The sequence below is a fragment of the Lissotriton helveticus genome, chromosome 1_1 (genome assembly GCF_964261635.1).
Source record: "Lissotriton helveticus chromosome 1_1, aLisHel1.1, whole genome shotgun sequence".
NCBI classification, from domain to species: Eukaryota; Metazoa; Chordata; class Amphibia; order Caudata; family Salamandridae; genus Lissotriton; species Lissotriton helveticus.
In genome coordinates this window covers 1,278,687,946-1,278,702,597 of record NC_136057.1, presented here as the reverse complement: position 1 = coordinate 1,278,702,597, position 14,652 = coordinate 1,278,687,946, and the positions used below count along the sequence as shown (strand labels likewise).

General features: G+C 46.6%; 1 protein-coding gene across 1 annotated transcript in view; it reads left to right on the top strand.

Annotated features, from left to right (window-relative positions):
* LOC144822756 (uncharacterized) overlaps positions 1-10,410 on the top strand; it is a 177,000-nt gene extending 166,590 nt beyond the window's left edge. The window contains exon 7 of the mRNA XM_078680619.1: positions 2,943-10,410. Within this exon, the coding sequence (XP_078536745.1) occupies positions 2,943-3,607 (665 nt within the window). The 3' untranslated portion in view covers positions 3,608-10,410. The remainder of the gene's footprint in view (positions 1-2,942) is intronic.
* Positions 10,411-14,652: the final 4,242 nt, after the last annotated feature.

The window sequence follows — 14,652 nt, the reverse complement described above, 5'->3', positions numbered from 1 at the left end:
ACGGACACACTTGCTCTTATGGTGTAAATGGCTACGGGCACGTGCACACGGACACATTTATTAGCAGGCACACAAACCGAGTGACAACTGTGTTTGATGTGTGTGGGGTGTGTGTACACCAGTCGGCAAGGGCTACCTGGTGCTGTCAGAAATCGACAACAGTGTACATCGTAAAGGACACAACCATTCAACCATAAAGGCCCCATGACTTGTGCTGCACAGAGTTAGTGGCCCCGGATGCACAGCGTCCTGCATGGGCCTACCTCCACAGGCACCACGTGTTGCAGGCTTGTGTTGAACAGGGTTAGTGGCACCACGTGTTGACTGCTTGAGTTGAACAGGCCTAGTGGCACCACGTGTCGCAGGCCTGTGATATGGAATTATGCCTCACTGATCGAAGGGAGTCTGGTGCTGTGGCCGCTGCCACGGACTTGGCGTCACTGCCATTCAGGACTCAGGACAGAGTTCCACATGTGAGACCTACTGGGTCGAAGAGGACGCCAGTGAACTATGTCAATGAGTAAGAAGTAATGTGTGCAAGTGTCGGGGGGTGGGGCAGCGATGGTCTGCAGAGGCTGCAGAGGTTGCGGGCTTGGAGCTTGCACCGGCACATGGTGGGCCCTCTTTGACACATGCCGGTGTAGGCAGGTGAGCGGAGCCTCGTTGGTGCGCTGGGACAGGCATGACTGGTCTGGGGACCAGCGGCCCAGGGAGCACAGGAACGCAGGCCCTGCCGCGCTTGGAGCTGGATTCGTGGCAGGCTGAGAGGCTCCACCCTGGCAGACGCGTGTCCATTTCGAATGAGAACCACAACAAGTGTAACAGGCTTTTTGTACACACTCCTACGCAGGCTTGGCGTACGCAGGCCCAACTTACTATGCACGCGCATGCAGCGGGGACGTAACATGCAACATTTCTTTGTTCTGCCCCACAGCCTGTGGGGACATGGTAGCATCCACTGGCCCTACACTCAATGCACCAGCAGTTGATCTTCACATAGCCATTTCCGTGGTTTGCACTCTGTGGTCTGTCCAGCACCTCCATGCCACACCTGGCATTAGGTAGGTTCACATTCCTGAGTCACTTGGCGCTCTCGCACATGCCTACTCCATGTCTCTCCTCACATCCTGCTATTGTGTGTCTGTGGTGCCATTTCGCGACTGGGTTGTAGGCATGGCAAGGTCGGATTCCCAATGGAGTTGTGTTGTTGTCTGATCGGTTAGCATGTTGTGTTTCATGTTGCATGTAGTTTTGCTGCGTGCCCATTGGCAGTATCGTGAGTTGCATGACTGTGGGCTGGAGGTGTGTAGTGTATTTATTTTGGACTTACCAACGGGCACTGCATTTCCATGTGTGCCATCCTGGGAGCGCTGGGTGATGATGGACTGTCAGGAGATGTGAATATCCTGACAGCCTGGGGTGGTTGCTGTGGGTGTTGTGGCCCTCATGGGTATCCGCAATGCATGATCATTGTCCCAATGGCATCTGTGGGTCTTCAGGTGTGGCTCTTAAGCTGGGCTCCCTTTTAAGCTGCAGGTATTCGTCCTACTTAACACCAACAAAAGGCAGGTGTTAATTCCCTGCTGCTACCGCAGCTTATCGCCTGGTTTTGTTTCGCATTGCAGATCTGGCAGTTCATGTGAAAGTGGTGTTGTGTTTTTTTGTGTGTTTTTGCACGGGAACTACTACTCTGCATCTAATTAGGGTTAATTGGTGGTGTCCACCGTGTAGATACATTTTGGGGCTGTTATCACGGGAATACAGGCGATGTCTGCAGTTTGCACCATCTTGTGAGTGGGGTGTTAATTCTATCTCCACTTTTGATACGTTAAGGTGGGGATAAATCAGAGATAAGTCCTCGGGAATATCCACCTATGTATTTGTTTCGGGTGAGGTAGCTACCTATGATGAGAAACATGGGCACAACTGGTGGGAACCAACCAGTACGCTCCTATTGTGCAGCATACGTGAGGTGTTATCTTGCCTCTTCACAATTTTTGTTGTTGGATGTACACCTGTTTAAGTGGAGGTTATTCTTGGAACACAGTGACTGACAACCTTAAAGATTTTTTAGAAAAATAACGTTTTGGGCTATAAGGATTCGTGACAATACCTATGAAAGGGAATAAGGTTTGTTGTTGGGGTATATAAATAGAATACCCACTCCCATTCCTATATATGATCAAAGTTTAAGCCCGTATTGACCAGTTCTTTGTAATGTTTATTTATGGTTTGAGTGGAGGGCGACCTGAGGAATTTCTTTCCTTCTAGAGCTCCTTATTGTGAGAGACTAATGAGGTGTAACCTATGCCCAGACAGGGTTAACAAGTGTACAAATGACAAATAATGAAGTATACTATCAGAAAAAGTGCTGCATTATGCCACATTATTTGCATTTTCTTGTTGCATAATTTAGTCAACAATGTCGCATAATGTAAAATATGTGGCTGGGATCAAAAAAATTGCAGCTGATTGTGTATCAAAGTTGTCCTTAAGACAACACGATGATGAGAGAAGATAGGAGACAGAGGGCCTGATTTATTATTTGACGGATGGCCCGTCGTTCTGTCAAGAGACAGGGTAATTTACTCCATAACTAGGACAGAGGGACTGTCTGCTACATTTTTCAATGACTACCAAGAAGGCAATCATTTATAGTGCATTGGATGGAGCTGTGGTGAAAGCAGTTACTGACAATAGATGTTGCAGTTTGGTGTAGGGCTGTGTCAGCATGACGCAGCCTTGTACCAAACAGTTTTCTTATTTATTTATTTATTTAAATCATTCCGGAGCGGGATTTTCTTTTTAACAATAAAACATTTGATGGTCCGCTCACCATGGGAGCCTTCTCCCATTGAAATAATTGAAATTGAAATATTCATGTCTGTAGCCTTGTTTGTATGTTTTGATATCTTTTGAATTTAGATGTATTCTTCCAACAGGTGACGAATCTCAGAACACAAAACATAATGAAGCAGATGTTGTAAGAACTACAAAAAAAGTAATACCACGCAAAGCTTCAACAGCCAGCACCACAGTGAAGATTGTCGCTAGTTATGAGAAACAAATGCAATCTGGAGGCTCTCTGTGGTCGGAAATGAACCAAGAACTAGAAATGGAAGAAATCCCTCAATGTGAAAGAGATTTCAGTGATCCAACAAATCTCGCTTTTGAAGTTCAGAGATCAGAAACCTATAGTGATGGGAGTAGTATGAGCCATGCAAACCTTTTTGCATGTCTACCAAACATACAGACAAATGTGAATCTCTATTCCTGTACCGAATGCGAGAAAATGTTCAGTAAGGAGGAGGATCTTATTGGACATAAGAGAATACATATCGGAGCGAGGCCGTACCAGTGTACTGAATGTAACAAAAGCTTCAGACGCAAGGACACTCTTTTTGTGCACAAGAGAACACACACAGGAGAAAGGCCATTTCGCTGTGCTTTATGTGAGAAGCGCTTCAATCAAGTGGGGGCTCTAAACAGACACCAGAAGACACACCTGGGATACAGACCTTATCAGTGTCACCAGTGCGAGAAAAGCTTCGGCCAAAATGGGACTCTCATTGCACATCAGAAAACACATAAATATCCCATAAACTGATAGTCTTTCAAGAAGTAAGATGGGAAAAATCTGAATACTTAATGATGTTCAAACACTTGACCTATTTTGTCTAACAGTAATTCCTCTGGTCCACCTCATCAGTGAATTTGCCAAAGGTTTAATGGCTAAGGCCTAACACTCCAGATAAAGATAAATATCACACTTGACTTTCTGCAGTTTATTGTTAGCTTGAACTTAATAGCAGAGTTCATCAGCATCCAAATGAAATGGCCATGGGGTGAAAAATGCCTCCAAATACATTAACATGGACTTTGTCTTGACAAAGGAGCAAACAGTATTATGGAGAAAATTGTACACAAAACAACAATACATGCAGTACTTTGCGGACAGCTATGAGTACACTATCTTTAGAAGAGACAGAATGTCAAAGCAAAACACAAAAAAAGTATTCCGAAAGTTACCACCTTCAACATCCCTTTTATTGTGTACAATCTTGTGTACAATCTTGAATCATCTCCTGTACCTGCTTCCATAAACAGTGCTTTCTTGCTTCCCACCTAGGTTTGCCATATATGTAGAGTGACAGATATATAGTACCACAAAAGGCCAAGGCAAGAGTACATTAACATTATATGAAATTAAAAAAAAGATAAATGTGTACTGTTGGTCTCGTACTGTAAAGAATATGTATCGTTTTTGAAACCTGTTTTGCCAATATGTACCTCACTGGACAAGGTGTTGTCAATTGATGAGCCCCACCATCATCCAACAAACAGTCACAACTTGTGTCACTAGAAAGAACCTGGAGACGCAAGTACCTTCCAAAAGACAAACGCCTATATATCAACTCATTAAAGATCTATAAAAAATCCATCCTGACCGCAAAAGCCACATACTTCTCTTCCAAAATTCTGTCCACCACCAACCGCACTAAAGAGATCTTTTCTATAGTAAATGAGTTGTCCAATCCTGACAGAGTCTCCATCAGACCCGTCCCTTCGCAAAAGTTCTGCAACTCCTTGAACTCCTTATTCATCGAAAAAATTGCACTGATAAAGGCTAGCATCCCGCCTTGCAATAACCCTCCGCGATGTCCCACCGTGGCCCAAAACCACACCCACCTTCTCGCAATTTCCCAGTTCTCCGAGCTTTCCCTTTTGGACCTACTCTCTAAAGTCAAGTCAGGCTCTCCCACGGATTGCTGCCCCCCAGCATCTTGAAAGAAATTTTCACTTCCCTTCCTAGCCCTGCACTCCATCTTCTGAACCAATCACTTTTTCAGGGTATTGTCCCTGCCTCCTTCAAGGAAGCCATTGTCATTCCTCTTTTAAAGAAGCCCGGGGCTGACCCCCAACTGTTAACAAATTATCGCCCTCTCTCCCTCTTACCCTACCTTGCCAAGGTTCTGAAAACGCATGTCACGAGATGCCTCACTGAGTTTCTAGAAGACTCTGAATTTCTTGACTCCAACCAAGCTGGGTTCCGCCCGGCTTATTCTACAGAGGCGGTGATCCTCACAGTCCTAGACTCTCTTCGTGACAAGGTTGACTCCGGCTCCTCGCAGGCCCTTGTCCTGCTAGACCTCTCCGCTTCCTTTGACAGGGTCGACCATAATCTTTTGGTCGATCGTGTCAGACTCGGGAATCACGGGACCCGCCCTGGGCTGGATTACCTCGTTCTTGGAGAATCGATCTCAGGCTGTCAGCACGGCACCCTTTACCGCCCCCAGAGTGAGCATCTCCTGTGGAGTCCCTCAGGGTTCCTTACTCTCTCCTGTTATTTAACCTGTATCTTCTTCCCCTCATCCGAGCTTTGAGAGAACGTGAAGTCTGCACCTTCAACTATGCAGACGACTTCCAACTCATCTTTCCCATTAGTAACTCTCCGGAGTCCGTCCTCACTTTTCAGTCCACCATGCTGTTCATCAGTCAGTGGATGAACAGTAATCATCTTAAGCTCAATCCGGATAAGACAGAGCTTGTTCTTACCGGAGGAATCATCAAGAGCCCCTGGGGCCCTCATTTTTGGCCCAGGGAACTTGGCCAAGCTCCATCCCCATCGTCCACGGCCAAAAGCTTAGGGGTCACTATCAGCCAAGATCTCTCGATGAAAGCCCAGATCGACTCAGTGATCTCCACCTGTTTTTTCCAAATTAGGAAAATAAAAAAGATCTGCAGGTTCCTCACCTATGAAGCACAAATCCAGGTGACTCTTGCTATGGTCATGTCCCATGTTGATTACGCCAATTCTCTTTACCATGCCATTCCCATCTATCTTTCCAAACGCCTACAAATGGTCCAGAACCAGGCGGCTCGCCTGATTACTCGCCACCCCAGACATCTCCACATCACCCCCCTCTTGAAACAACTGCATTGGCTACCTATAATCCAGTGCTGTGCCTTTAAGATTGGTTGCCTCATTTACAAGGCCCTCAATGGGAAAAGTCCTAAATTTGTGAATAAATTGATGCACAGACATGCTCCCTCCCGCAACCTGCGCTCAGCCCACAAACTATTGCTATTGTCACCTTCCTACAGACTAAAACGCACTGGTGGTGCCAGGTTTGCTGTCCTGGCGCCCATGTTCTGGAACTCTCTCCCTTCCGACATACGCTTCTGTGACACTCTTCTTAAATTCAGACGCTGTCTCAAAACCTGGCTATTTTGCCAAGCCTTCTAATTTTGCACTCGAACATGGGCTCTGAAGATAATGTAGCGCCAAGAAACCTCCTTGGTGTATGTGCGCTTTATAAATGTATTTTAACATAACATAACAACTTACTCTGTTTTCCTGTTTGTTTTCACAGAAGAGGGTGCTGTGTCTCTAATGCAAGTGAGATCTGCTCGACTGAGTTCAGGTAGTCAGGACTGACTGCATGGGACTCTGGGTGACAGGCAGTGCACAGAGGGCTAATTTGAGAATAGTTGAACAGAAGGATCCTCAACCCAAGCAACCTTAAGGGAATAACATTCATTTTTCCCATGGGTACATGTACAATTTGCTCATGCACCGGAATTATAACCTTGGTTCACGGACAGATCCTGAAGTACTGGGATATTTCTTGTGTTTCTCTTTAGAACTGACCATAAAACTTATGGTGTTTTAGCCACTATATTGTTCTGTATAAATTGAACTGTACAATACATGGTTGGCCACGGAGTAAGTGAGTGTGAAATTCTGTAGAGCACATATTCACCTAGACATGTTTTGGTGCTGAAACTGAGAAAGAGGCGATTCACAAAAACAACCAGCTACTACATTTACTAGAACAGAAAGCCCTTAAGAGAGAATAGGTGTCATTTGAAAAGCTGAGGGGTTACAGTAGAAAAGGCTCCCCTCTAAACACACCTTTTTAACTCGAGGAGTCATTAAAAGTATATTGGTCTCTGATCGAAGCTGGCATGATGGAATGTAGCGATAGGGACTAGTGTGAAAACAATGAGGTCCTCCGCATCAGAAGGCCCGGTGCTCTCAGTGCAATGTCTTTAAAATTGATTTGATGGGAGAAAGGGAGGCAGTGCAGACCCTGTTTCACTTCAGTTGCATGATCGAATTGCTACAGACAAGCAACAAGCCTCACTCCCATTGAACAACCCATAGATTCTTCATTTATTCCACTGACTGACCCAAATACCAGCTTTTGTTACAGTCCAGCCTTGAAACAATACTGGCTGCTACAATTATAGTCCTGAGATGTTGTAGGAAGAATCGACTTCAGAAGTCTCATTGACAGAAGCTGAGGGCAGTCACAAAGTTATCCTGATGATCCAGCTGAAAGTCCTTGTCAATGTAAAATCACAAAGATTGTCCCTTGCCACAGAGGATGGAGATGGCCCCATCTGAGCTGGCTTAAAGGCTGCCTGCCACAAGATGCCCTGGGAAAGAATTATGTCCTTTGTTTTTCTTCAATTGCATTGAGCTTCAGCTAATTTTCGTTCATCCATGCCTGGATGGCAGAGAGGCAGGAATATAGGATGGACATAGATCAAATAAAGCACCAGATCAGCTGAGTTTTATTGGTATAAGAATAGGAATCTGCTCTGAAATATCTAACTAGGATAGCCAGTGGTCGTAGATGAACATTAAAAAGGATGAGGGATAGGGAAGAGCCCTATAGTGACCATAGAAGGTCTGTCTGGAGCTCCGAGAGAGGAAAGAAGAGAGCTACAGAAAGAGCGCGGGGTGCAGGCCAAACCATTCTAGATGGTGAATAAAAAATATCATGAGCCGCTGTACTAAAGGCAACCGACAAATCTAATATGATAGTATTAACCCTGCCAAGAGGCCCGACATCAGGTCATCCACTGCAGTTGGTAGTGCAGTTTGTGACAATCCCATGACATAATCCCATCTGTGCAAAGTCTAAGGCGCTATAAAATGTTTCAAAAGCAATCGCAACAGATTATTCTCTCCTATTTTAGGAATAGCCGGTAGAAAGAAGATGGTTATCTAATTAGACTGTATGTTAGTGCCTAATCGAGTCTTTTTAGGGGGATTTAACAGTTCATTCCTTTCATTAAACTGGATCTATTGCTTCCAAAAAGGAGTAGATCAACAGGCATGTCAAATCTGGGATGATGGTATGTGTCAATGCTTGAGAAGATCACAGATGGCAGAATGCCTCTAGGGATTACGACAAGCAGTCATCTCCTTAAACCCAACAGAAGTTTCTTCCGCACGAAGGGAGGATGGCCTGGTCTGTCTTCTGATAATGTACATTGACTTAGCTTTCTCTGAAAAAAAGTGCTCCGTGAAGTTCCCAACTACCCAAACAGAGTTATCCACATCTGATCTGATTGCTGTAAGAAACTGTTTTTGTCAGGAAAAGACATAGCTGACATGGCATAAGTTACGACCAATAGGTTCAACAGGATTCGCATGCGAATTAATTGTGGCATTTTCGCTTACCATGTCTGATGGCAAGACTTAAAGACTGCAAGGCTGACGTAAAACATGTATTACTGATTCTAGGGATCTGCTAAACCTGCTTTGCAGATAGTATTGCTTTCTGAAGGGCATTGCCAGACACTCAGAGAACACTTGAGTCAGCGGTACTGTGTCCACAGCAAGAGGTACAGAAGAACACTTTAACTCGGAGCGCAGAACCCCTCTCCACCTTTGTGTTGTTTTAATGGTGTGGTTTTCCCAACCTGTAGCGAGGGCTGATCGGTGGAAGCTATCTTGATAGAGCATCTCAAATTGGACCTAATTGGGATCTCTCCATGCCATTTAAAGTGTTGAATTGCTAGTTACTGAATTCTGGGGTGCAAAGAACTGATCAGAAGTGTGGTCTGCTGAAGCCCTCACTTATTGGGCCAAATTAAGAGAATACTCTGAAAGCACCTAAGCTAGTTATGTCAAGACGGTCCTCAAACAAGATTTATATCTCCAAAAACGATGATCTTGGAGAAAGTGATTGTCAAAGTGCCAACCAGATCTACAAGTTTATCTAGAAAAAAGCGGGAGCAGAGGGTGTATGTTAGACAACTATCAGATCTAAGAGAGTAACTAACATCAGACCAGGGCATCTTCTATGATTCCTGGCATACTGTAGTAACATATTACAAAGAGGTGATATTTTAAAACCCTGCCAGCCAGACCCATAAGTGTTCCCTTGTAATTGAAATGAACAATACTGTAACCTTTCAGATTTGTAGAAGCTGTATAAGGGCCATATGTGCCCTGTAGCCACATTTCACTAAATGCCACCACATCTCAACACCTATCACTGTTAAAACCTTGACTCTCCGCACAATGTTTGGGAAAGAACCTAGCGTTCAACAATGCTGCTGAGTTACCATGAGTCAGAATAAGGCTTGAGTCCCGGGTGTGTGGGAGCAGAGCCTCTCCTAGATTCCCAGTATTTAGGTCATGAGTACATTTAAGAGGGCCAGAAAAAAAGTATAATTGTGAACATACATAAGCTGTTGCATTTCTTCTAATGGGTAGTGTGCAGCCATAGTTCCCCTCGGTCAAAGATGTCTCCGCTCCACAGCCACAAGTGGCATTGTCTCTGGGGAGCTTCTAGTGTGACCACTGCACACGGCCACATTGAGGCCATTTCAATGTAGGTGCTTACTGTCTGACATGTAACAATATATATATATATATATATATATAGATCTTTATTGCGTGATTAATTAACATCATTGCAATCAACCCTTCTTTACATGACTCAATATCTAACAACTGTCCCACCAGAATTATTTAAAAAATTACCAGTTCAACCATAGTTATGTCACAAAGCCGGATAAATTCACCATACATTGAACATATAAAACTTGATTATAAAATCAGTCAAGCATGGGCTTAATCATGCATAGTTAATTACATTGGTAGCACATATAAAAATACATCAATAATTGCCATAACAAGATATTGCACATATTGCAGTTTAAAGTGCCAACGTTCAATAAATACTAATTACAATATATAAAAACAAAATTTAAATGGAATACAAATAAATCAATAGTTTCTATACCAAAATATTGCACACATTTCATTTTAAAGTGCCAACGTGGAATAATGAATAGTTCCATTATATAAAAACAATAATAAAGTGCATCAATAATTACTGTAACAGGGCTTATATTGTCAAAATTCTAATTGTAACCATGTTAGACCACCACACACACTGGTCCCCACACCTCACAAGATGCCAGCCGAATAGTCAAAAAAAAAAAAAAAAAAGACGCTGCTAAAGCAGAATGTAAAAAGATAAAGCTGTAACGGACCCTGTGAGGTCAAGTTCAAAATCAAACAACCTAGAAACAGTTGATCTATCTTAAACGCTGCAAAGTATAATAAATAAACGTCAACCACAACAGCAAAAAAAAAAAAAATAGCAGTAAACTCAATAATCCTTAAATTATAATGTAAACCACCAGAGGCACAGCTGAGGGTAAAGCTTTGCCCAGAAAGAATCAGCCCTGAAATCTGCCTGTGTGTAGGTAGCGCTGCTCGACACTTGACTTGGTGAGGGTAGGTCACCACATGAGGGTCCCTGCATTCCTTAGAAATTCGTTGCCGAATCGTAACCGAAAAAGATATAACTTCTGGGGGAGGATAGCGGTGGGTACTCCAGCCCTCCTGGAGAGAGTTGGAATCGAAATTTGCCTAGCTTATGTAACGGTAAGTTTCAATTCTATTAAGGACACGGAGGCGAGGATTATGCTATATTCTTCCTACACTTTATTACAATATTGCACACAGCAGCTCAGGAAAAACTAAATGTTCAACCATGCTCAAAGGAACAAAGAGCATCAAAAACAACTTGTAAGAACCAAAAAACTACAAGTCCCATGATATTAGTCCTGGTCATCCAACGTAGTCCTTCCACTATGTCCGCTACCAGGGTAGAAAGCCAGTCCTTCCTTCGACTTCCTCCTCTTTCTTCGCGCAGATCACACCTTTCTCTCACTGGTCCTGTTTGACACCATCGTTTCCTAGCAGAAAAACAACAGCGTAAACCGGGTGCCACAAACGTGTGAACAGAGGAGCATCGTAAGACTGGCACAACAGAACTACAATGTAGAACAGTTCGTAAACGCTTTACTTACTTCCATACGGGTGGGTCCCGACTATGGAGGGTCAGCTGGGTGGGATAATCCTCGCCTCCGTGTCCTTAATAGAATTGAAACTTACCGTTACATAAGCTAGGCAAATTTCGATTCTATGTCAGGACCGGAGGCTTCAGATTATGCTAGTTCAAAGCTTACTCACCACCAACTGGGCTAGGTCCACTACTGGTTTGAAATAGAACCTTTTAAACGTGGAATCCGAGGACCAATCCGCTGCTCGCATGAGATCCTCTAAACGAGCTCCCACTGAAAAAGCCTTCGAGGCCATGGCCCCCCTGGCCGAGTGAGCCCCAAAAAGTTTCGTATCAATGCCTGCCTCATGCATGACCCAACGCACCCACCTTGCAATAGTGGGGGAGGAGACTGCTTTGTGTGGTTTACGCAAGGCAATTAGTAACTGTCGCTCGCCTGCCGGGCGAATGTCTAAGGTAATGTCCTCATAAGCTTTCAAGCAATGCACAACACATAACTTCGGGGTGTCCACGAAAGCCGGGTACGAAATAGATCGAGTTGCGGACTTTGTGCGACGCCCCACCGTGAAGGTAACCCCATCCGGAGAAAAAACACGCGCGGAGACATCCAATGCGCGTACATCTGAAACTCGCCTGCAAGATACCAGGCATAGAAGCATGGCTAATTTCGCCTAAATCTCTTTCAAGGACAAGTAACGATTAGCCGGCCAGGACAAAAACAAATTCAAGACCACGTTGACATCCCAAAGAACTGAATACCTGGGTTCCGGAGGCAACGTCAGGCGAATACCTCGCAAGAGCCTACAAACAAAGGGGTGCTCCCCCACCGGGGAATTCTCCACCGGTTGGTGACCCGCAGAAATCGCAGAACGCATAGCATTGATCGTCCTATATGCCAGGCCTTTCGTCGCCAATTCAGCTAGGAAATTTAAAATGGGAACAAGGCCTGCGACCAGGGGATCCAGGTCCCTTCGAAGACACCAACGCATCCACCGAAGCCAAGCGGATTTGTATCGCTTTGTCGTGCTATCAGCCCAGGCTTTTGACAGGAGGCCCTGAGCTGATCCCGAAAGGCCTGGGAGCGACCAACGGCCCCGGAAAGCCTCCACGCCATGAGGCGGAGCGAACTCCGAGTGATGAGAGGATGCGGTTCCCGACTCGGATTCAGCAGGAGGTGAGGAAACTGGGGGAGTAGGATTGGAAAATCCCAAGAAAGTTCCAGAAGAACCGGAAACCAGACTTGCGATCTCTAAAGTGGCGTGATCAACACCAAGTCCGCCGCCTGGCGGCGCAGCTGCGCTGCCGCCCGGACCACCATCGAGAATGGGGGAAAGGCATAAGGCCGGTCCCGGCTCCAATCTTGCAGGAAGGCGTCCGTGGCCTCCGCTAGAGGATCCGGCCTCCAACTGTAGAACCGCGGTAGCTGGTGGTCCAGGCGGGACGCAAACAGGTCCACCGTAAACGGACCCCACAGGTCGGCGAGCCACTGAAACACCCGGGGATCTAACATCCACTGGCTGGAATCCCGCAGATGTCGGGAATGCCAATCCGCCACCTGATTGACTCGGCCCGGTAAGTATTCCGCCGTCACCGAAATGTGCCGGGAGAGACAATAGTCCCAAAAAGTCTTTGCCAAATTCACCAGCGCTCGAGAGCGCGGACCTCCCAGATGGTTCACGTAGCGTACCGCCGAGACGTTGTCCATTTTCAGCAGGACACAGGCTGTCGCCGAGTCCTTGGTCCAGCAACGGACCGCAAAGGACCCCGCTAGGAGCTCCAAACAGTTGATATGTAACTGTTGTTCGTCGGAAGACCAGACGCCGCCGGTGGAGAAATCCCCGCATCGGGCGCCCCAGCCCGACCTGCTGGCGTCGGATTCGATGACCAAATCCGGGACCGATCCGAAGATCGCACGCCCGTTCCACGCCTCCATGTGCGTGAGCCACCAAGACATCTCCTCTTTCACTTCCTCCGTAAGGGGCACCATCTGGTCGTAGGACATACCCCGTCTCAGATGGTGGGCCTTGAGGCGTTGAAGCGCCCTGTAGTGCAACGGCCCCGGGAAGATCGCCTGGATGGAAGACGACAGGAGGCCCACCACCCTGGCTATGTGACGCAACGACGTCCGATCCTTTGCGATCGTCTGTCGTAGCAAATGTCTGATCTTGGCGGTTTTCCTTGAGGGGAGACTGAGCGTAGCTTCGACTGAGTCTATAACGAAGCCTAGAAAGGTAAGTTTCTGAGTGGGAACCAAAGCAGACTTGGGACCGTTGATCACGAACCCCAATCGCTGTAGTAGGGAGACGGTTTGCCGAAGCTGACCCGCCAGGACCACTGGACACTGGCCCATCAAAAGAAGGTCGTCTAGATACACCAACATCCGAATACCCTGACCTCGCAGGTATTCCACCACCGGGTGCAACACCTTCGTGAAGCACCACGGAGCTGAGGAAAGTCCGAACGGAAGGGCGGTGAACTCGAACACCGCACCCTTCCAACAGAACTGCAGAAAACGACGGTGTGGAGGGTGGATAGGAATCACCAAGTAGGCATCCTTGAGATCCAACCGCACCATCCAATCCAGAGGGAGAAGCACGTCCCGAAGGAGGTGGATCCCCTCCATCTTGAAATGCCGGTAGACCAACCACCCGTTGAACTCCCTGAGGTTGATCACCGGACGTTTGCCCCCATCCGTCTTGTCCACCAGGAACACATTGCTGATGAAACCACCGGGGTGGCGCGTTGATCGACAGATGGCTCCCTTGCGTAGCAAGTCCTGCACCTCCCCGTCGATCAAAAGCGCGTCGGGTTCTGAAAACACAATCGGTCGAGGCAAACATTCCTGAAATGGCTGATCGTAGAATTCTATGTGAAAACCACGGACGGTTTGTAAGACCCAGGCGTCGGCAGTGAGCGATGCCCACTCCTCGTAAAAGGTTGCCAGCCTCCCCCCTATGGGAACCTGATCCAAAGAAAGGACACTCACCATTGGTATTGTTGGGTCCTGGGTTCTTGCGGAAGCCTCTGCCGCCAAAGCGCTGTCCTCTTGTGGGATAGAAATTGTTGAAGTTGGCAGAGGTCTGGTACTGTCCTCTGCCGGAGCCTTGACCTCTGTTATTGGCATTCTGCCCTCGGCCGGGCGCGCGGCCCCTTCCGCGACCGGCCCTCCCAGAAAAACGCTGGTGAAAAACGCGTTTAATGGTGGACTGCGCCTTGTCCAACGAGGTAAAAGTAGAGACAAATTTACCTAATTCCCTGATGAAGGGCTCCCCAAAAAGACCACCCTGGGCTACCACTCCTGCTTCTGACGAAGCCAAGTCCCCCAACTTGGGATCCAGTTTAATGAGGAGGGAACGTCTACGTTCAGTGGAAAGGGCGCAGTAAGCGTTTCCAAGGAAAATTATCACCCTCTGGGCCCAGTTAGACAAAACCTCAGGGGAAATGACGGTACCATTGGCTTTCGCCTCCTCCGCCATGTCAAGAATCTTCGTGGCGGGCCCGACCGCGTCAAGCAGCTTATCCTGGCATGACC